Here is a 23012-nt window from a genome sequence, read left to right on the forward strand (position 1 = left end):
CCTGGTGGGGAGAGATCCACAGAATCTCGGCAATTAGCTGAAGTGAATCAGACCAGAGCACAGGACTGTTTTTTTTCCAGAATTTGGCTTTACTTCGCAGTACAGAAATCATGTGGAGCCTTCGAGGAGAAGCACAGGCTCTGTCATACCGATACCGCAGCGCCGTTTGGTCCATCCGAGAAGCCGCGAGGCTACAGAAAATACTTCCACATCTTGCCTGCTCTGTAATTTGTTCTCTCAATTTTATTAAGATTAAAACACAAAGGAGCCTTTCGGCACAGCTGTGTCCCAACCGCTGTAAACAGGTTTAGAAGCTTAAGTGGAGGTTAAGTCCTGTGCCCAGAACTAAAGCCAACATTCGCTGCTACAATAGATGTGGGCTTTTGTCCAGAATACAACTTGCCACAGAGTTAAGATTGATGGGAAGAGGCTTTAGGGATGCTGTCCACAATAATGGAGTGCTCGGTTTCTAATCTCCCTGGATGGCGGGGTTGAGTGACAACCGTCACGGCTACTTTAGCTCACCAGAAGCACATAATTCGTGAAGGATGTTTTACAAATGAGTTAAAACACACGGGCAGACACAGCTGGCAATGAGTTATTTCAAATCGGCACCAACGTCTACGTCTGCGAAAAGGAAAAAACAGGCTCAGTCTGCCTTTCCCTTCCCAGGTTAGTCAGGAAATCGGGCGGGGATTTGCCAGATTCTGGACAGCAGCCCTACTAGAATGAAAGAATTAAACACATGATATCCAAAAGGGGAACATTACCAGTGCAGGACTCTTCGAATCTCTCAGAGATGGGATTACAAAAGCAGGCCTTACAATATTGAATTTCATACAGTGTTCATTAAGTTCCTTATATATTCATATTAGCCGATTTAATTTTCTCCTAATTAGATGCTCATTACTGCTGCTCCTCCTCCCCATAGATATCATTTTTCTTGCGTTTCATCTCCTCGAAGTCAAACTCTGATCCCATCATCCTCTTGTAAATATCTTTGATGTCATCGCACGTCGTCTCGAAGTGAGTGGTGGCGTCGTAGGTGCGTGAAATGAAGATCTGGAAGGAGAAGAAGGAGTTCAGTGCCGGCCTCGCCCCTCACCCCCCTCAAACATGAGCTTGGCCCCTACCAACCTGGCTTTCGGTCCCCAAGTCAGTGGGTGCGAACAGGTCACTGATGCTGACGAACCTGGAAGGAGGGGAAAAAAAGAGCTTCAGAATCCAGAGTTTCAATACAGGATGTGAGACATTGATTGAGAACAGCCCTGCTGAGAAGGACTTGGGGTTCTGGTGGATGAGAAGCTCAATGTGAGGTGGCAAAGTGCACTCGCAGCCCAGAAGCCAACCATATTCTGGGCTGCATCCAAAGCAGCGTGGCCAGCAGGGCGAGAGAGGGGATTCTGACCCTCTACTCCACTATTGTGAGACCCCAGCTGGAGTCCTGTGTCTAGTTCTGGAATCTCCAATAGAAGGAGATGGAGCTGTTGGAACGGTTCCAGAGGCCACGGAGATGATGCAGGGGCTGGAGCACCTCTGCTAAGATGAGAGAGTTGGTGTTGCTCAGCCTGGAGAAGAAAAGGCTCTGGGGAGACCTTAGAGCAGCTTCCAGTACCTGAAGGGTCTCCAGGAAAACTGGGGAGGGAGTTTTCACAAGGGTCTGAAGTGACAGGATGAAGGGGAATGGCTTTAAATTGGAAGGGGGAAGATTTAGATTAGACTTTAGGAAGAAATTCTTCAATATGAGGGTGGTGACGCAGAGGCCCAGGTTGCCATGGGAAGCTGTGGCTGCCCCAAGACTGGAGGTGTTCAAGGCCAGGTTGGATGGGGCCTTAAGCAGCCTGATCCAGTGGGAGGTGTTGCATCTGGATGGGCTTTAAGGTCCCTTCCAACCCAAACCATTCCAAGATTCTATGACTGGACTGGGAGCACAGGAGGAAGAACGGCTTAAATAAAATGGCTCTGCTCTGACCAGCACATAAGCAGCCAGGGTGCAGAGGGAATTCAGAGTTTCAACACCTCTGTGCACACAAACGGCCTTCACATCCCCTCTGCCTGTGCTCCTCCATCCCGGAGAGGTTAGGAAGGGGAGGGGGGGCTCCTCAAGGCCTTACTTCTGCTCTATGGGCTCCAAGAGGTCTAAAGCCGGTTTGATCTCCTTCTCCGGGTCCGCGGTCTCCACAGTAGTGCTGGCAATGGCGATGTACTTGCCCTGCGCTGCCACGTTGTGCGCGGAGGAGATCATGCAGACGTAGATATCTGGGGAGGCACAGGATGGTGCAGGTCAGCGAGCGCCAGGCAGGTCAGGCCTGCTCATCCCTAAAGCCTCCTCCAGTTCACATGTTCCTCTTCCTGCTCCCCTGACACTTCCCACCCCCTTGTCTTGCTTAAAGCCACACATCAACAAGCTCTGTCCCTGCCCTGCATGCTCCCAGGCTCCTGGCAGATGGGCCCAAGCACAAGCATCCCAAAATTCAGCTTCCTGTGGCTGTGACAGTTCACAAAAGCCAGCAGGTTCCCCCCCAACCAGCTCATCCCTCAATCAAGAGCAAGGAAGGATTTCTTCTCCTTCACCACTCTGCCCTCACCCCCTTGCAGAGCTCCTCGCCCACTTTTCCCAGCTTGGGCACTTCTTTCAGCAGGTTCCTCACTTGGCTTTCCGGCCACATGAACCCCGGGCTCTCCCACCTTCCCCAGCGTTTTGTGCTCAAACAGCCTTGCAGGGACACGAAGGATTTCTGGACTGGGCATGAAGTCTGTGGCAGGAAAGGCACTAAGTGTGTCTTCCTGATTCCATTCTCACTGAACAAGGGGACGAAGTGCACCCTTGGTGAGTGTGGAGGGACACCAAGTTGGGAGGGAGTGATGATCCGCTGGGCTGGAAGGCTCTGCAGAGGGATCTGGCCAGGCTGGATCCATGGATGGAGAGAAGCGAGGCTCTGCAGAGGGATCAGGCCAGGCTGGATCCATGGATGGAGAGAAGCGAGGCTCTGCAGAGGGATCTGGCCAGGTTGGATCCATAGGCCAAGGCCAATAGGACGGGGTTCAACCAGGCTCAGTGCTTGGTCCTGCACTTTGGTCACACCAACCCCATGCAAGTGTTCCAGGCTTAGGGAAGAGCGGCTGGAAAGCTGCCCAGTGGAAAAGGACCTGGGGGTGTTGGTTGACAGCAGCTGCACATGAGCCAACAGTGGCCCAGGTGGCCAAGAAGGCCAATGGCATCCTGGCTTGGATCAGCCATGAGGTGACCAGCAGGAGCAGGGAAGGGATTGTCCCACTGGACTCAGCACTGTGGAGGCCATACCTCGAATCCTGGGTTCAGTTTTGGGCCCCTCATTATAAGAAAGACATTGAGGGGCTGGAGCATGTCCAGAGAAGGGAACGGAGCTGGGAAAGGGGCTGGAGAACAAGTCTTACAAGGAGCAGCTGAGGGACCTTGGATTGTTTAGTCTGGAGAAGAGGAGGCCGAGGGGAGACCTCATGGCTCTCTGCAGCTCCTGGAAAGGAGGCTGCAGCCAAGCAGGGGTCAGGCGCTGCTCCCAAGTAACAGGTGATAGGACGAGAGGAAATGGCCTCAAGTTGCACCAGGGGAGTTTGAGACTGGACAGCAGGAAAATCTTCTCTACTGAAAGAGTGGTGAAGCCCTGGAAGTGGCTGCCCAGGGCAGTGGTGGAGCCACCATCCCTGGAGCTGTTTAAAAGCTGTGTGAATGTGGCACTTAGGGACATAGTTCATGGGGCTGCAAGTGCCAGGTTTAGGGTTGGACTCCCTGATCTGAAGAGCTTTTCCACCATAAATGATTCCACAAATCTGACTGCCAAGCGTATTTGGTACAAGGCTGTTCAGGAGCCCCCAAATCTCAACCTCCGCACGAGGAGACCTGCGCACGCCCTGGCAGCTCTCCTCTCCTCTCCACGCACCTGATTTTCGGTTGACCTGGTTCTGTGGAATGATGATCTGGCACGAGTTGGCATCGTTTGTGTTCTTGATGGGGTGGCTCAAAATGCAGATTACCCGAATCACTTGGCCAACCTTCGTTACACGGTCCGAGACATAGCTGGGGTCGCAGATGAGCTGTTTACAGCGAGCAACCTGCAGGGACAGACAGAGCCCAGGTGACCACCTCACAGAGATACAGAACCAGCCAGTTTGGGGGAGAATGAAGAGAGGTGGCTGTTCCTGCAGTGGGTCCTTATTTCAGTGTGAGCAGCACACTTCAGCTCAGACAACCTAAGACTCTTGAATGACTACAAAGAGCTGCATGATCGATCCTATCTCTCCTGATCACTCAGTGCTCAGTTAAACTCTAAGCACCACAGAAACCAGTCCTTACAGTCTAGGACCACCACTTTATAGAATCATAGAACGGGTTGGGCTGGAAAGCCCATCCTGTTTTAACCCCCTGTTATGGGCACGGACACCTCCCACTGGATCAGTTTGCTCCAAGCCTCATCCAACCTGGCCTTGAACACCTCCAGGGCAGGAGCAGCCACAATGCGGGCAACCTGGGCCAGGGCCTCACCACCCTCATCTTGGAGAATTTCTTCCTAATGTCTAATCTAAATCTTCCCCTTCCAATTTATACCCATTGCCCCTCGTCCTATCACCATAAGCCTTTGTGAACAGTCCCTCCCCAGCTTTCTTGTAACCTCTTTCAGGTACTGAAAGGTCAATATAAGGCCTCCTCGCAGCCTTCTCTCCTCCAGGCTGAACGAGCCCAACTCTCTCCTTGTATGGAAGGTGCTCCAGCCCTCAGATCATCAACTCCCATCATACTTGTCCAATACTAAATCATATCCCTAAGCACTTCACCTCCCTGCCTTTTAAATACCTCCAGGGATGGGGATTCCACCACCTCCCTGGGCAGCCTCTGCCAGGGCTTGAGAACCCCTTCTGTGAAGAACTTTTTCCTGATGGCCAATCTGAACCTGCCCTGGTGCAACTTGAGGCCATCTCCTCTTGCCCTATCACCTCTTACTTGTGAGAAGAGACCAACACCCACCTCGCTACAACCTCCTTTCAGGCAGTTGTAGACAGTGATAAGGTCTCCCCTCAACTTCCTTTTCTTCAGGCTAAACAACCCCAGATCCCTCAGCCGCTCCTCGTAAGACTTGTTCTCCAGCCCCTTCCCCAGCTCTGTTCCCTTCTCTAGACGCACTCCAGCCCCTCAACGCCTTTCTTATAGTGAGAGGCTCAAAATTGAACCCAGGATTCGAGGTGTGGCCTCCCTAGTGCTGTGTACAAGGACACAATCCCTTCCCTGCTCCTGCTGGCCACCCCATGGCTGATGCAAGCCAAGATGCTATTGTCTTTCTTGGCCACCTGGGCCACTGCTGACTCACATTCAGCTGCTGTCAACCAACACCTCCTGGTCTTTCTCTGCTAGGCAGCTTTCCAGACACTCTTCCCCAAGCCTCAAGCACTGCACAGGGGTTTTGTGTCCCAGAAGAGGTCATCTCCACCACCTCCTCTGGACTCACTCCAACAGATCCATGTCCTTCCTGTGCAGTGGTCAAGGCTGAACCAATCAGATTATTATCAATCAGTTTGCATGAGAACTTATTTTTGCAGTAATACTTTTAATATTTGGCCTCCAGGCAGTCTGCCCTTGGGCATATTCACCTATAGCATGGATTATCACTCGCGCTGCGAGGACACATCATACTCCCTCAGAAGGGACGTGTTATCCTACCAGGAAGTTCAAAAATGTCCTGCGAAGCCCCTGCTCCACTTGGGAGTGTTTATAGTTTCTGAGCAGCTTGCAGCACCTTCACTGGCTTTATCACGCAACCTGATCCAGTGGGGTGTCCCTCGCCATGGCATGGGAGTTGAAATTGGATGATCTTTAAGGTCACTTCGAACCCAAACTATTATGTGATTCTATGATTCTATACTGCCAGGTTGAGAAGAAGCTGCAGAAAGGCTGCAGCTCCTTTCTGGTTCAGCTTGATTTACTCAAAGAAAACCTTCCATCCCATGGATATGATCTCATTACCACTCCTGGAGCAGGACTGCTGTACCATACTCCTCACCATGAAAACACAGACATGACTTGGCATGGGGAAAACTGGCACCAGCCATGTAGTTCTGTTCTTTGAGCTCTGATGAGAGGTTTCCTACTACATGTGGTCATACCCTGACCGGCAGCGGCGATTCTCAGAGGCACGAGATGGGGTGGGGATTAAGGAAGGAACTGGAAGGTACCGTACCTCCCCTTCAGACTTCACGCCAACCACTTTGCCGTTTTCTATCACAATCTCCTCGATGGGCTTGTTCAGCATGTAGGTACCTCCGTAAATAGCGCTTAGTCTGCAAGAGGGAAGTGGCTTCAGCATCTTGCACAGGTGCGCATTTGTTTTTTAACAGCCCTCCCAGTCCCTTCTTTCTGTTCCTCTTGGACAAACCCCATATCTGACTGAAACCTCCTCAAAATCCACTGCTTAACCATCTGCGCGGTGGATGCTTTTCTTTCTGCAAGGCATCCAATCAATTACACACAGCCAGAAAGAATCTGCTTGGTGCAACCCAGACATTCTGACAGTGCAAGTGCTGGGAGCTACTCCAGGTCGGCAAATCCGACTTCTTGGATAAAGACGCTGCTAACAGCATCTCTGAGCAAACCCAGAACGACCACCACTAACAGGAATTGCAGTAAAGAAGCCCAGAAATAAGGAATCTCACATGGAGAAATCAATTCTTGATGAAGACAGTGAGAGGACCATTAACCACCACAGGATTTTTACACAGTGTTGTGTTCTGGAAGCCCAAGTGATGACTCCACATCTGATCCACACCACAGCGGGGCTGAAGAAACACTAGAACCCACAGCCAAACTCTCACCTTGCAAATCCCTGGGGCAGCTCGCCAAGGCCGTAGAGGGGATAAAGGTATGGGCTTTTCCCATATCTAGCCAGCGACTCACTGTAGAGCTTAATCCTGTTGATTGTTTCTTGGCAGGGTTGATCTAGATAGCTGGAGAGGGCAGTTATATCGTTGGCAACGTGAGAAACTGAGACTTGCAGCAGAATACACCCAGAAAGCAACACACTGACTTCCCATGAAGCTTCCTTCCCCACCCTCTGGCTCCTCCTGGCAAGCATTTCCCTGGAAGTTCCCTTTTAGAAGCACTTTGTGTCACGAGGGGTTTATTCAGGAAGGAGATGCTTCTTTAACCCCACAAAGTTCAAACGGCCCACCAGCAGAGGACCCAGTGTTTTAAGAAGTGGCACCCGCAGACAGAGATCCCGTTCTCAACCCACAATCCTTGTGACGGAACCAGCACTTACTCGTCAGTCCTGTAGAGTGCGAGGGCATGGCCCGTGAAGTCTATAACGTCCTGCCCCAGGTCAAACTTCTTATACACGTCGCGCATGGTGGTCTTCTTGGGATCAACGCCTTCAAAAGTCCGGGGGTCGTTCTCATCAAAGTTGGCAACATACACTAGGAATTTCCTGAACCGGCGTTTCTCGAACAAGCCCATTAAGCCTAAAATCAAGGTATTATTGTCAGAACACAGAGCTTTTAAATGGCTCTTCCATCGCCACAGAGTATCAGAAGCAGGTAAGAACTGCCAAGTGTTTAAAACGTCAAGAAAAAGGAGTTTAGCCTTCAGGGCTAACCAAGGTGCTCTGCTCAAGTGGGAGACAGACACCAACGTTGGCCAACATCACAGGGTGGCACAGCCAACTTCTTCCAAGGTGTGGCTGGAGGCTGAACTCCAACACTCTGCTCCCAGCTCGGGGAAAGCGTGGAGAGCAGCTTCCACTTGGCTGGGTTTAACACTTGGGCTGAGCCTCCCTAAACAGGGACCTGTATTTGGCATCTACCAGACTTCCCATCAAAGCAAGTGACATTTGGCTCTCTTGCAGCCTCGTCAAGGAACCAGAAAGGGCTGCAGGGGTCAGAATTCCAAACACAAGATTGGATAAGGCACCATTTACACCCTTTAATTTTCTACAAATCGGAGAAGCGAGACTGGACTTGCTGAAACAAAAGCAGAGATAACACCAGACAGCTTCCTACTTCTGCCAGGAAGAGTCTCTTAAGAGACCACTTGGGAGACAGCAATGTGGCCAAACTGAAGGAATGGCCAATTACTTCACAGCGAGAAGGAGTAGCTGCCATAAGGAAGGCTCCGATGTACGGACAAGCTGCATATCGGAGTTGTATTTGCAGGAGTTGTTTCATCACAAAGCTTTTCAGAGATGCTACTAACTATATTCCACATCTGAAGCTCCTGGACTGCCCTCTGCAAGTTCCTGATGTATCTCCGTTAGGAACTATCAGTAGTTCTATCTGGAGGGACATTTAAGAAGACAATTAAGATTTGAACAAGGTGCCACATGTTGGATTTACTCGTTCCAATTTGCCTGCTGACAAACGTGACAACACTTCACATACCCCTCCATCCAAAAAGAACCCAACTTTAAATCTTTCTGGCAGAGCTGGGAGTGTAATCCCCAAACGTAACCTCTTTAAGAAGTAACATCCTGCCACATTCCCACCAGATAAGCCAGAGAACACGCAGCTTGGTCGGTTCCACCTAAAACCTCCAAGAAAACAGTAACACAAGGCCCAGGAAGCCCAGGACTCAACTGCAAGTGGTGTTTGAAGTCATACGAGCTGCAGAAGAATCTTAGGCTAAGCAGAGATTGTTACTGAGATGGAACCTACACACAGCACCAGGTGAAGAGCATCATGATTTCTTTCTGGCATGAGCACCTAATACACGAACATGTGAATGGCAGGGACACATCTCCGCTTTCCTTAGCAGTGGTAGCCTCAGGAGGAAACAAAGTAAGTTGCAACTACTCACTGGATGCCAAAGCTTCTGCCTCAGTGGAAGGAACTTTGTAGATCTTCCCTCCCTTGTAGACAAAGCTCCCCTCAATCACCTTGAAGTCCAAGTAGCGAGTGACTTCTGTGTAGAGCAGCATCTTTACCAACTGACCTGGAAAGGAGGTTTGGCACAAGTCAATTGGCTGGTCTGAAGCCAGAAGCCACAAGGACACCACTTCTCACCAGGTAGACAGCTCTTTCAGAGCAGATAAGGCTCTGGGGAGACCTTAGAGCAGCCTTCTCATACCTAAAGGGGCCTACAGGAAAGCTGGGGGCTCTTGATGAGGGAGTGCAGGGATAGGACGAGGGGGAACAGTTTTAAGCTGAAAGAGAGGAGATTTAGATGAGATATTAGGAAGAAATTCTTCACTCTGAGGATGATGAGGCACTGGTCCAGGTTGCCCAGAGAAGTGGTGCCTGCCCCATCCCTGGAGGTGTTCAAGGCCAGCTTGGATGGGGCTTTGATCAACCTGATCCAGTGGGAGGTGTCCCTGAAGTTGGAACTGGATAATCTTTAAGATGCCTTCCAACCCAAGCCGTTCCATGATTCTGTGACTCTTCCAACACAGATACCCTTCCAGGGCAGCACCACATTTAACTAAAACAGCTCTTACACCTCTCTGTAGCGGATGGGGGGTGGCATTACACACCCACGAGTGTGTAATGAGGCAGTTTGAAGGCTTTGTTACAGGCCATCAACTGTGTCCCTGTCACTCCTGCTGTTTTCATCATGCCCTTGAATAAAAGCCATCCTGTGGCACGTTATCCAACTGACACCAGAGTAACCACAGAATCATTTAGGTTGGAAAAGACCTTTAAGATCATCAAATCCAAACCCTGACTGAAATAAAAGCAAGTCTTCCCCTGCACTAGCCTTGAGCAAGGTGGGCACTGCACAATATATCCGCCTCCTCGTGCTCCAAGGACAAGATTGCAGCAGCATGTAGTTGGTAGTTGGAAAAATGAGTTGTCCCTGAACTTGTTGGCATTGATAACCACTTTACCGACAGTGGATTTGGTCCAGAAGACCTGTCCCAGTACTGGAACACGGATTAAAGAACGAGAATTTGCAGTGTCAATAAGGGATGACAGAGTCTGCAAGCCATAAAATGGGAACAAAGGGGATTAACAGTCACATGGAATCAACGGTTTCTTCCTAAGCCATGGAGGAACAATGCACAATTCATGGCATTAACTCTGGAGAGAAATATGAACACTTTGGGAAAAATGGAAGTTGGAAAATGGAGGTCCAGACCTTTCAGACATGCGCACTCCATGCCGGAGTCACCTTCTGAGTATGAAAGTTCCACAGCCAAAAACAAGTCAGAGAGTGGAAGCTGAGATGCTTCCAGCACCAGTGCACACAGACCACCTTGAGTGACCCTGATGGACCTCTCGGATTCGTGCTTCCACAGGTCACAGAGAACCAGCCAAAGAGCTGTTTACTTGATTACAGCACTGAGCATAAACCCAGGCCACGCTTATGAGGCACAGACTGGGGACCTCAGAATCACTTACCATTAGCCATAAGGAATTTTGGAATGAGGTCCACATTCCAGTCCCTTCCTCGCCCCATGGATTCTGGTGGAGTTCCTGGTAGGTTAAACCTTTTGTAGAGCTTTGGAGAGAATACAAAACTTGTTACAGCAGAGGAAACGGCTACGGGTATGATTTCTCCCACACGAAGACACACATTCCACCCCCACATCTCCCCAGCTGAACACAAGCTCTTCACAGCAAGCTTTTGGCCAGCGTTTGAGCTCCCGTTTGATTTGCGATGCAATGCACAAAGCACATCCAGTAAATTCTCACAGTAAGAATCGAGTAGCTTTGTTCTGCTCATCCAATCTCTCTTCCTCCAAGGCTTAAAGCTTGGGAATTTATGACCTGCTGAACCAAAATACTGTTTAACATTGCTAAAGGTAACCCGATCAAAAGGCCTTGGAGAGGTAAGCTCCTCTACACACTTAAATCAAATGCTCCAGTATAAATATTTAACTCAGTTAGATGGCAAGGAGAGCAGTGATTTCCTGACATCCAATTATTCAGCTTTAGAAGCTTCACGCTCATGAGCTGCAAGTTGTAACCAAAGGAGGTGGCGCCTGTCAAGATGGAAGTGCTCGCAGGCACAACCAAGCGCAGTGTGGAGGCACAGGTTCGTTAGGCCAGCGTTCACATGGCAGTAACCATTTAGCTGACGAGTTTTCCCATTATGCTTCTCCCCTACTGGTGTGGAAGTGTCATAAACCTTCCTTACTCAAAGGAAGCCTCTAGGAATAATTACTTGGAGCCCACCCCTAGGATAGCTTGAAATGAAGCCTCAGTTTTTTGGTGGGGGAGGAGACAATAGGTGGGTGCCCGCCCTGTACTTACATCCTCCAGGGGTGTAATGGATGCACTTTCCCCTCCATAGTAAGAATTACGGTCCATGTGAAGGACTTTCTTTCCATTCACTGACATGATTCCAGAGAGGATGCATTCCTGCGGAGAGGAAACAAGAAAGAACGTGAGGGCCATGTTGGCTGTGTTTGAGCCTCCTTCCATCTTTCTGAAGGATGCTCCCTCAAAGAGCATGTTCTGACAGCCGGCTGCATGCCCGGACTCAGAGATACACGCACAGTCCTTCCCAAACACAGCAGTTGCCTCACTCCAGAATGAAGATATGAATGCTGAAAGCCTTTATTGAGATGGATTAACCCCTTATGAGGCTTGTCCCCTCTTCTGTGCAGCCAAACAGGATATTTTAACTTCACACCTACTACCCGTCAGGGTTCCCCTGAGGATATTTCTTGGAAGTCTATGCATTTGGACTTCCTAAATTGCCAGCTATCAGACTACGGGTGTTCTCAAAGAGGCAGTATCCTCCTTCATGGATGACACCAGGTGCATTAAAACCTTGCCTAAAGAACTCCAGGAAGCCACCCCAAAACCTCAGTCTTTGATAACTGAGACACAAGAGCTACTCTTAGAGGACAGGGGTAGCACAAATGAGAAATCAAGCCATTTGGGAGCTTGATCATCGCAGCAAACACTGCTATTCTTGCCATGTACCCACCATGATTGCATCCACTGCGATCCCCTGGAGCACCCGATCAGCTGCTCTGTCTGAGCACCACACCACGAGTTTGACACTAATCGCAAGGGTCACAAGTTGCAGTTTGCAGAACCAGTCGAGGACTTGCCTGGCTAAATCCCCACTAAAGTGCCACTTCGCAGCAATCCCAGTCACCGGCTCTGGCATTCACAATCCAGAGAGCTTAACAAAAACTTAAATGCTTGCACGCTTAAGGCTGCTTATCATGGAGGTCTTACTGATCTTTCCCACTCAGCTCTCTTCAAAGTCAGAAACCCATCCACAATGAGTTCATGTTCACCATCAGCATTATCTAAATTTGTAGATCCCAGCCACATCCCACATTCCCTTTCATCCAGCCTGTAAACCACCATCTAGTTGTGGAGCGATGCCTCTGCTGCACATCAGCTCACCCAGGAACGGAGGAGCCGTTCATTCAATAGAAGCAGCAGCTCGGCCTTCCTGGCAGAGATCCGCACCTCCACAAGATCTTTCATGTTTACTCTATGTGTCTCACGCTGTGGAGCATTCAGGACTCCTGTGTGTCACTTCCTCCCTGCTGTGGCATGCAGAAGGCAAACGATATAACAGCAGTGCTGCCCAGTATAGGTACTGGTGAACGCACCCAGCCAAACCACAGGTAGAAGGCAAAGTCTCCCACCATATATTGCTTATAGAATCACAGAATGGTTTCTGTGTTGGAGGAGACCTTAAAACCCATCCAGTTCCAAGCCCCGCCATGGGCAGGGACACCTCCCACTTGATCACGTTGCACAAAGCTACATCCAACCTGGCCTTGAACACCTCCAGGGATGGGGGAGCCACGACTTCTCTGGACAATCTGTGCCAGGGCCTCACCACACTCATGGGAAAACCTTTCTTCCTAAGATCTCATCTCAACCTCCACTCTTTCAGCTTGAAACCGTTACCCCTTGTCCTGTCCCTGCACTCCCTGGTCAAGAGCCCTTCTCCAGCTTTCCTGAGGGCCTCGTTACCCCTTAAGAGACTTCCAAATCCTAACTCCATTAAATCATAGAATCCTTTAAGTTGGTAAAGGCAGCTTGCAGGAGGGGTTATTTGGTTCCGAAGTGCCTCAACATCTGCAGGTGCATGGATGTCCGGCAGGGATCACTGGCATGAGGACTTGCTGTTCCTGGACTTCCAGGTGGCAACGGACAAGTCTTCTCTGCTGGAAGAGAAGGGCCTGCTGCCCATCCAGATGTCACAGGAATTCAGCCACTGTCCTGGAAAGCAAAGCCAGCACTGGTGCATGGCAAGAATGGGCCGCTGAGTTTAAGCCTTGAAGTTGGGGTTGTTTTCACAGCTTCGTGATTGTCACATGGATTGTGAACAAAGTGAACCACAGGACTTGCAACAAAACCTCTCTACAAGTCTTCAGCTGCCCCTTCTAGTAGTGCACCATCTTTCAGAGACTCCAGACCTCTCACAGCCTAAAAGGCCCCTCTGCTTTTTCCAGTCAGGCTGAAGCAAGCAGAAACCCGTACAGCTGACACGGCAGCACCAAACCCTGTGTTAAGATACTCCTCGAGAGCGCTGCAAGCCCTATAGTGCTGAGGAACCGCAGGAGTGAAAGTACCAAACCCTGTTTAAGATACTCCTCAAGAGCGCTGCAGGCCCTACAGCGCTAAGAAAGCGCAGGAATGAAAGTACAGGAGGCTTTTTATGGTGACGTTAATGATTTACCACATGCAACATGGGACAAACACAGCAGGAGCACCACTACTGAATCATGGAATCATTAAGGCTGGAAAAGACCTCTACGATCATCCAGTCCAACCATCAGCCTGCCACCACCATGCCTACTAAATCATGTCCCAACGTGCCCATTTACGCAGTTTTTGAACCTCTTCAGGTATGGTGACTCCACTACTTCCCTGGGCAGCCTCTTCTAATACTGACCAATGGGATCTCCTCACTTGCACTGAATTTTACAGCTCCTCACCAGGACTCTGGTTTGACTCTTTCCTCTAACCTGCAGCTTTATTCCCTCAGATCAACTTCCAAAACCTTGTCTCACCAGCTCTGCCAGATGGTGGTACAGGACTGACAACGTCCACACTGGAGCTGAGTCACAAGGAAGCCAACCAAGATATCCAAACAAGATAAATATCAACCGGGGAGGAATGGAGTTACAGTAAAAGCTGCAGAAGCTACATTCTTCATTCCAGATGTCAGCTGATCTCCTTCCTCCATTCAGAGGTACTTCAAAGCATTTCTTGCTACATCTTCTCATTCATCACATCCCAGCAAGCCCGTATCCCTTCAACAGGTTGCCTGCCCAAAACCAGGAGCTGGGGTAACTCAGAGGTATTGGTGTTTCCATGCTTGCTTAAGATCATCCCCCTAGAGCAAACCCAGGAACCAGCAGAAGATGCAAGAGGTCTTTAGTAACATTTCCATTGTATTTCACATCTATTAAACACCAGTACAGGGATCAAAGAGGAGGTACGACAACACTGTTTTATCCAAGGCTCATTTAACAGGCTCATTCCATCACTCGGGCTCCTGCAGAGTCCTGAAACATTCAAATCCTGCCCAGGCCTTTCACCATCACTTTGCTTTGCGGCTGATGAGGCAACAGCACAGTGATAAAATACAAGAGACGTACAATTGATTTATCCTCCCAGCTCAGCAATTCCTTTTGCTGGCTGAGCTGGCTGAGCACAGGCCATACCCATCCACAGGGCACTACATTGCATCTAGGAACTGCTTGATGTGTCATTATGTCGCCTGGGTCAGAGAACGAGGAAAACAAACAGCCCTGACCGATAAGGGATGGGCTGGAAAGAGTTTGGACTGCAAATAAAAAAGGGGAAGCATCTGAGTTCAAATTTGTGGCTTTGTGACCGTACTGTAAACAGCAACCCTGGGTAAAACTGAGCAGCTGCTGACAGCAAAACCAGCAGCAAGACACAGCAGGGAACGCTCCAGGGATCCAGCCAGGGTGGAACACAATCTCCGGGCAAATTACAGTCACACTGTGCTACTATAATCCACCGCTTCGGCCAGTTCGGGTTACGCCAGGCTCCCAAGAGCTCGCATTGCATTGCTGAATGAATGACAGAGCAAGTCTTCCAGCAATCAATGTCTGCAGCACCACTTGGCCGCTCCGAATAGCCAAGGAGCACAGGACCAGGGAGCAAAATCCACGAGAACCACAGAAACAGCACGTTGGATGAAAATCCATTAAAAAAAAAGGAGTCGGGGTAACTTGGAGGTATCGGTGTTTCCATGTTTGCCTAAGACCATCAGCTCTTCCCTTACTTGCATGAACTGGCCAGGAATAGACCTTCGGCATGCAGAAGCCTTCGGGAATCGAGGGAAGCATGTAGGTTTACATGGATGTTCTCCAACTAGGGTGGCAGTTCAGAAAGGCTCAGGCAGACGGACAGGAACCTGAGCCAGTGTGGACCCATTTAACCACGCCAGGGGAGAATTCCACACAAAACTCCTTTTGTTTTTGGGAGCGGGTTCTGGCACAGGGCTGGGGTGGGGTGAACGAGAAGTTACACACAGCCCATGAGCATGGCCCACGCTATCCCACCTCCAGCGTATGTGGGCTAAATAGCCCACACTGGACTCCAAGGAGCAGGACTCAATGTTCTGCTTAACCGTGCGATAGTAGGAAGCCTTTACTCACTGCATCCCCTGCTACCAGAGGACGACACAAGGGATGGCGATGCTCTACTTGGTCCTCATTGTTACTCTTTTATTTAGGCCCTTCAATCAGCAGGGCTTGTGCTGACACAATTAAATATGTCTTGAACCCAGGAGTCTGGCTGCTCTGCTCCTACAGAAAGTGAATCTGTCTCTTTGCAAGGGATTTATACAGGTTTAAGGTGGTGAGGCAGGTGGCAAGTAAGAAGCTTTAGTTCCGTGCACCGGTGCCTGCAAGGAGTGAAAACTCAGCAGGGACACAGTGTTTATCTGCTAGGGCTCAATGAGACAGTTTAATTACGCCCAACATTCACGTTTAATAACTCAGGTTGGCTGAAGCACAGAAAACAGGTGACAAATGCCTGTCAGGTGGCACAACATCCCACTCTCGGGCACCGCAGCAAGCAAGCACTGAGTCGTTTCCAGATCAATGTAAATGAAAGTGAAGTGAAAAGACAAGTCTGAAAAAATCGAATCACAATGTGTTCTTCAGCCCGCTATCATCACAACAGATTAAAAACAGGTTTGTGCAGTAGGCCTGGAGAAAGATGCTGCCTCATCCGCAACGTACAACGCACCTCGCAAGCCTGAGCCAAGCATCTTAAAGCTATTAAGGCTTAAGCAACTCCTGAGAAGCCATTTCCACCAGCCGCTCTAGGACACACTACCTGGAAGACCTACCAGCTCTTGTGCCAGGGCAGGCAGACGCACTTTGTCTGCCCTGCAGTGCCTGGCACTTCACTACTGCTCAAAGCACGGAGGTATTGGGAGGAACACTGCACTCCAGAACAAGTGCTGGGAAGTTAAGGATACCTTCTGTAAGTCGTATCAGCAGTAATTCAGGATTAAAGATACCTTGGGATTATTTTCACAGTATCTTTATAAGCCTGGCACTGCAACAGGGTTTCCTGTTTGCACACATAAGCGAAAAAAGGTATTTTTTGTGCCAGTGATCCCAATCCTAAAGCTGCTCAAGCTCCTCATTACTGGCTGAAGAAGAGATTGGTGACGTGATTGGGAGCAGCCCTGTGGAGAAGGACTTGGGGAACGAGAAGCTGGACACAAGCTGGAAATGGGCACTCACAGCCCAGAAGGCAAACTGTATCCTGGGCTGCATCAGAAGAAGCGTGGCCAGCAGGGCAAGGGGGGTAGTTCTGCCCCTCTACTCCACTCTCCTGAGACCCCAAACTGGAGTCCTGTGTCAGTTCTGGAATTCCTCAACATAAGAAGGAGATGAAACTGTTGGAACAGATCCAGAGGAGGCCATGGAGATGATCTGAGGGCTGGAGAACCTCTACTATGAGGACAGGCTGAGAGAGTTGGGGTTGTTCAGCCTGGAGAAGACAAGGCTCCAGGGAGACCTCAGAGTGGCCTTCCAGTACCTGAAGGGGGTACAGGAAAGCTGGGGAGGGGCTCTTTCCAAGGGCCAGGAGTGATAGGACAAGGGGGAATGGCTTTAAATTGGAAGGGGAAGATTTAGATTAGACATTAGGAAGAAATTCGTCAAGATGAGGGTGGTGAGGCCCTGGCCCAGGTTGCCCAGGGAAGCTCTGGCTGCCCCCACCCTGGAGGTGTTCAAGGCCAGGTTGGATGAGGCTTTCAGCAACCTAGTCCAGTGGGAGGTGTCCCTGCCCATGGCAGGTGGGTTGAAACTAGATGGGCTTTGAGGTCCCTTCCAACCCAAACTATTCTATGATCATCACCCAAAATATTCTATGCTTCTATGATCATCCCCCAAAATATTCATGTGATGCTTTCAGATCCATCCAAAGTGGAATCTAGGCAGGGACTCTTGTGGTCTTGCAAACCCAACCAGACTGGCCACTGCCATGGATGTGTTTGTGGCTCTTCTACAAAGGCTGTAATGCTTATTTTTCTCTCTTTCAACCACGAACTGAACTTTCACTGGGGAAAGAGAAGGAAAAAGCCCCCTACAGCAGCACTGCCTCTCCTAGATGGGCTGGATTACAGCTCTCTCATGGGCTTTGCACAAGTCTTAGCAACAGATGCTGGGATGAGTCAAGCGGTAACACTGATGGGACAAGACGCAAGCGGGCACGACCCAAGAGGCAGCCTGGCGAAGGGCTCAAGGCTGGTGTACCTCCAGCAATCTAGAGCCCTTGTTTATCTCATTCCCTTCCAGCAGCACCAAGATTGGGACATGGGGTGCAAGTCCAGCCTTTCCAAGAGGTGACACAAACTCGCTCAGCTACGACAGGAGCCATGTGGGACTCCAACCCATCTCTGCAAGTGTCAGCATGAAGGGAAGGCTGGTTGAAAGCATCACCTGAAGCTTTGTGACAGTTCAGGGCTCTTTAGAAAAGGAAAGAGCCAACTGAACATGTCTACCCACAGCGTTTTCCAGCTCCTTTTCCTCTGCAAGCACTGGTACCAGACTAAAGTCAGGGCAGCAGCCTTCAAGCTTTCAGTTCAATGCTTCATCTGACTGCAGAGTCCTGCAGCCGAGCCTGAACCAGACTCTGCTCCGACACTGCTTGCCACCCAAAATGGTTGAGCCAACATTGTGCATTTTAGGATCAGGAATGGCCCAACTGCACCAGGTTTCCATTCACTCACTTCTCTGCAAGAGCTGCTCAAGTGAAGATGAAGTCCATCCCATTCAAATTGATATTTCAGAGGGAAATTCTGCACAGCAGAAGCAGAATGAGCCCTCCTGCGTGCTCCCACAGGCTCTGGAGTTTGGTCAGCACACCTTAAAAATGGCAGTAATTTATTCCTTTTAACTCAACTGCTGATCATTAGCATCAGCTCTTCTTAAAAGTGATTTCACAAGAGGCCTTTTGTCCAATTTACACTGGCGTTTGTCAGTTTGGGATTAAGCTCGGTGCTTACTAACTTGATACCAGCTCATTCTAAAGCATAAATTAACATTTTAATGGAGCTCTGGATCTATCGGAGGCCCCTTTGCTAGGAGCTCATTATATTTCACCTCCCCAAAAAGTCCACTTCCCTGCTTTGCTGAGCCAGACACAGGTTTTAGGACAGACTGCAGCTTTCCCTATCAAAGGGAAGAAGCTTTTGCCTCCTAAAGTCATTCCTGCAACCTCAAAGGAAGAAAAGGAATGAAAGCAAGAAGGAAAGCTGGCTTTACCCTACAGCAGCAGCCAGGAAAACGCTCTCGCATGCTGCACATTTTCTTTGTGCCACATCCTGATTTTGTTACCATTATTCCCATTAACAGGGGAGGGGGTGGATAAAACAGATCTGTGTCAGCAGACGTGATGCCTTTGCCGCTCTGCAGCCCCTTGTCGATTCTCAGTGCGAAAGCCACACTGGGAAGCACATGTATTCCTATTTACAATTCCCATCCTTAGGGGAAGTGGGGGCAAATCCTTCACGGCCAACCCCAAAGATGTCTCATTAATGGGGAGAGAAGATAACAGGAGGAAACACAAGCAGGAAAGGCTCTTTACCGGCAAGGAAAACCATCTCTCCACCATATTGGATTTTCTTCCCCCCTTCTTCAAACAATGCCTCTTATTTTTAACCTGCAATCCACCATTCCAGCCCTTACTAAACCCACAGTGGGTAAGCTAGCAGTGGCCCCAGGCATCTCCCCAGCTTGAAGGAAGGCAGGAACTAGAAGAAATCCCCACAGGCAGCAACACTGCCATGTTTTCCCCTGCCTCGGCAGCCCGCAGCGCAGCCTGCATCCTCCACAATAGGACAAAGCCCGAGCACGGCTCATCCCCCTCCCTCCGCTGCACCCCCAAGTGCCATCAGCTGTCAGTTTTCCTCAGGGATGGCCAAGATGAAGCGACAACGCAGAAGTGGACTTTTTTTTTTTTTGGGGGGGGTGGGGGTGAAGAGGAATCAGATAAATTTGACAGGCGTGCAGGGCTCGCCTGCCTTCCCATCCCCCTCCTGCTGCAGTCAGGGCTGGATGGAGAGCTGAAGGCTGCAAAGGCGGAGCGGGGAGAGGCGGGGTGGGGGGAGACAGCCAGGTTCTGCCTCCACCCTATGCCAGGCTGGGCTGCGAGGAGGGCATGGCTCAGCAGATGTGGCCACCTCGGGCTCGGGGGTGACAGGAAAGATATCCTAATTTAAAAAAATTAAAGTATCAGGCAATAAATCCCCATTAGCATTTTATTGTCTGTCGGCCCCCGCCCTCCCTCTGCTAAACAACTGCATTTCCCGGGGCTTCCTGGGAACTGGGCCCGGCCCCAAGGGGATCCAGGGGGGAAAAACAGCGCATTCAAACATGGGGGGCTACACAATCATGGGAAAAATGAACCCATCTCTGGGGGTGTTGGGAGGGGGGAAAGGGGCTCAAATCCAAGCTGGGGGGGTATTAGTGATCGGGTGGGGTACAGTGATAATTAGAAGAGAGACAGGGGATGGGATAAGGGGGACCAGAAGCCAGACACCTTGTGGAGATTAGTGATGGTGGGCTGTGATAATTAAATGGAGGATGGGACAGGGGGGACCAGAATCCAGGCCCCCAGGGTGATCGGTGATGGGGAGGCTGTGATAATTAGATGACAGATGAGGGATGGGATGAGGGGGAACAGAACCCAGGCACCCTGGAGTGATATTGGAGGGGGACGAGGAACGTAGACAGCTGGGGGGGGGACGACTATGGTGATGAGGTGACAGATGAAGGACCATGAAGGGTGTTGGAGGCGATAACCAAGTGAAGAATTGGGGAAAGGGACGCCAGCATCCAGACCTGGGTACCCAAGGGAGGGAAAAGGAAGGGGTGCAGACCCTCAGCATCTCACCCCCAAGGCTGAGGGGAGAGGGAATCAAGAGGGGAGACATGGCGGAGTGGGATCAGCAGCCATATGAGGGATTGGGAAAGAGACCTCAGCCTCCGGGAGAGGGACCTGGCACTAGGGTGGGGAAAGGTGAGGACACAGACCCCCAGCATCTCAGTCGGGGGTTGAGTGGAGGTGGGGGAAGCATCAAGGGAGCAGGATCAGCATCCGTGTGAGGGATGGGGAAGGGACCTTGGCAGCCAGGGGAGGCAGCCAGGACCCAGGAACCCTAGACAGGGTGGGTAGGGAGGGTGCAGACCCCCAGCATCCCAGCCTGGGGCTGGGAGCAGTGGGAATCAACAAGGGAGAGATGGAGGAGCAGGATCGGCACCCGTGTGAGGGATGGGAAAGGGACCCCGGCATCCAGAGGAATCATGACCCGGATGCCTGGAGAGTAGAGGGGGCGCAATCCCCCAGCATCCCAGTCTGGGGTTGATTGGAGGGGGGCAATCATCGGGAGACCAGAATCAGCAGCCGTGTGAGGGAAAGGGGAAGGGATCCTGGCATCCAGAGGAGGGAGCCAAGACACAGGAACTCCATGTAGGCGGTGTAGAGAGGGTACAGACCTGCAGCATCCCAGAGTGGGGGGGAATCATAACGGGAGAGATGGGGGAGTGCAATCAGCCCCTGTGTGAGGGATGGGGAGGGGACCAGGACCCAGAAACCCCAGGCAGGGGGTGTATAGAGGGTGCTGACCTCCAGCCTCCATCCCGGGGCCGGGGGAGAAGAAAATCAATAAGGGAGAGCTGGGGGGGCAGGATCAGCAACTGTGTGAGAGGTGAGGGAAGGGATGAGGAAGGAATCCTGACATCCAGGGTAACCAGGACCCAGGTGGGGAAAGGGGAGGCGGCACAGACCCCCAGCATCCCATCCCAGGGCTGGGAGGGGGGTAAGAAAATCAACAAGGGAGAGGTGGGGTGACAGAAAGTCAACAAGGTAGAGATGGGGGGTGGGATCAGCCCCTGTGTGAGGGATGGCAGAGGGATCCTGGCATGCAGGAAAATCAAGGACCCAGGTGGGGAAAGTGGAGGGGGCACAGAAGCCCAGGCAGGGGGTGTAGGGAGAGTGCAGACCCGCAGCACCCCAGAGGGAGGGGAATCATAAGGGGAGAGATGGAGGAGTGGAATCAGCACCCGTGTGAGGGATGTGGAGAGGACCAGGACCCGGCAAACCCGGGGTGGGGTATAGAGAGAGTGCAAACCACCAGCATCCATCCCGGGGCTGGGAAGGGGAGGCAGAAAATCAACAAGGGAGAGATGGGGGGGCGGGATCAGCAGCTGTGTAAGGGATGGGGGAAGGGATCTGGCATTCAGGGGAACCAGGAGCCAGGTGGGTAAAGGGGAGGGGGCACAGACCCCCAGCATCCCATCCCAGAGCTAGGAAGGAAGGGAAGAAAATCAAGAACGGAGAGACGGGGGGGGATAAAACCAGCAAGGGAGAGATGGGGGGGCAGGATCAGCACCCGTGTGAAGGATGGGGAGGGGACCAGGACTCAGGAACCCCAGGCAGGGGGGCACAGAGGGAGCTGACCCCCAGCATCCATTCCAGGGCTGGGAATGGGGGACAGAAAATCAACAATGGAGAGATGGAAGAGCGTGATCAGCACCCGTGTGAGGGGTGCTGAAGGGATGGGGAAGGAATCTTGTCATCCAGGGGAACAGGACACAAGTGGGGAAAGGGGAGGGGGCACAGATCCCCAGCATCCCATCCCAGGGCTGGGAGGTGGGGGCAGAAAATCAGCCAGGGAGAGATGGAAGAGCACCTGTGTGAGGGGTGGGGAGGGTCCAGGCTCGGGCAGGGCCTGAGGGCAGGGAGGGGGGGTGCAGGGCGGCGGCCGCTCGCTGCGAGGCCCGAGGCCCCGTCTGGGCGGCTCCTCCTCACCGTGAGGCCGGTGCCCAGCACGATCACGTCGTACTCCTCATTCATGGCGGCGCGGGAACCGTTTCTGCGGGGAGTGTGTGGTTTCCTCTCTGTCTCCGCTGGGCTGGGGAGAGCCGGGCGACAGCGGGAGCGGCAGAAAATGGAGCCGCGCCGTGAGGAGAGCGCGCCGCGGGGGGCGGGGCCAGCGCATGTCAATCAAAGCCCGGCTCGGCGCGCTATTGGCTGAGCTCTGCTAGGAGGCGGAGCCAGATGCATATCGATCAATGCCGAGACGGTGCGCTATTGGCTGAGCGCAGTGAGGGGCGTGACCACGCCCTTGTCAATCAAAGCCCAGCACCGCTCCCTGTGACCTGTCAGAAGGGGCGGGGCCGCACCGCTGTCAATCAAGACTCGACCTGGAGCGCTATTAGCTGAGCGCTGTTAAGGGGCGGAGCCACGCGCCTGTCAATCAAAAGCCGTCTCGGCGCTCTATTGGCTGGGTGTTCTTAGGGGGCGGGACCAAGCCCCTGACAATCAATGCCGGGGCGGTGCTATTGGCTGAGAGCCGCGAGGGGGCGTGTCCTCGCACCTGTCAATCAACACCCGGGTCGACACACTGTTTGAGGCGCGACGCGAGGGGTCGTGGCCACGCCCTGATCAATCAAAACCGACACCGTTCGCTATGAACCGTCCGAGTGGGCAGGGCAGCGCAGCTGTCAATCAGTGCCAAGGGCAGCACGGTATTGGCTGAGAGCCGCGAAGGGGCGGAACCACGCTCCTGTCAA

At 51.6% G+C, this 23012-nt stretch overlaps 1 protein-coding gene across 1 annotated transcript; it reads right to left on the reverse strand.

Moving 5' to 3' along the window:
* Positions 1-221: 221 nt before the first annotated feature.
* Positions 222-22430, reverse strand: GDI2 (GDP dissociation inhibitor 2). Its single transcript, XM_054057117.1, has 11 exons — positions 22249-22430; positions 11212-11319; positions 10357-10456; positions 8816-8950; positions 7287-7485; positions 6841-6972; positions 6210-6309; positions 3921-4092; positions 2115-2259; positions 1138-1192; positions 222-1062 (listed from the first exon to the last, which is right to left on the reverse strand). The coding sequence occupies exons 1-11, from the start codon at positions 22291-22293 to the stop codon at positions 907-909; spliced, it is 1347 nt and encodes a 448-aa protein (XP_053913092.1). The 5' UTR covers positions 22294-22430; the 3' UTR covers positions 222-906.
* Between the last annotated feature and the right edge of the window lie 582 nt (positions 22431-23012).

The sequence above is a fragment of the Cuculus canorus genome, chromosome 1, assembly GCF_017976375.1.
Source record: "Cuculus canorus isolate bCucCan1 chromosome 1, bCucCan1.pri, whole genome shotgun sequence".
In the NCBI taxonomy this organism is placed as follows: domain Eukaryota; kingdom Metazoa; phylum Chordata; class Aves; order Cuculiformes; family Cuculidae; genus Cuculus; species Cuculus canorus.

Coding starts and splice junctions, on each gene's coding strand:
- GDI2 (XM_054057117.1), bottom strand. CDS start 22,293: ATGAATGAGGAGTACGACGTGATCGTGCTGGGCACCGGCCTCACG. Junction 4,093..6,209: donor GCGTGAAGTCTGAAGGGGAG/GTACGGTACCTT, acceptor CTGTCCCTGCAG/GTTGCTCGCTGTAAACAGCT. Junction 2,260..3,920: donor CCAGGTCAACCGAAAATCAG/GTGCGTGGAGAG, acceptor GTGCCTCCCCAG/ATATCTACGTCTGCATGATC.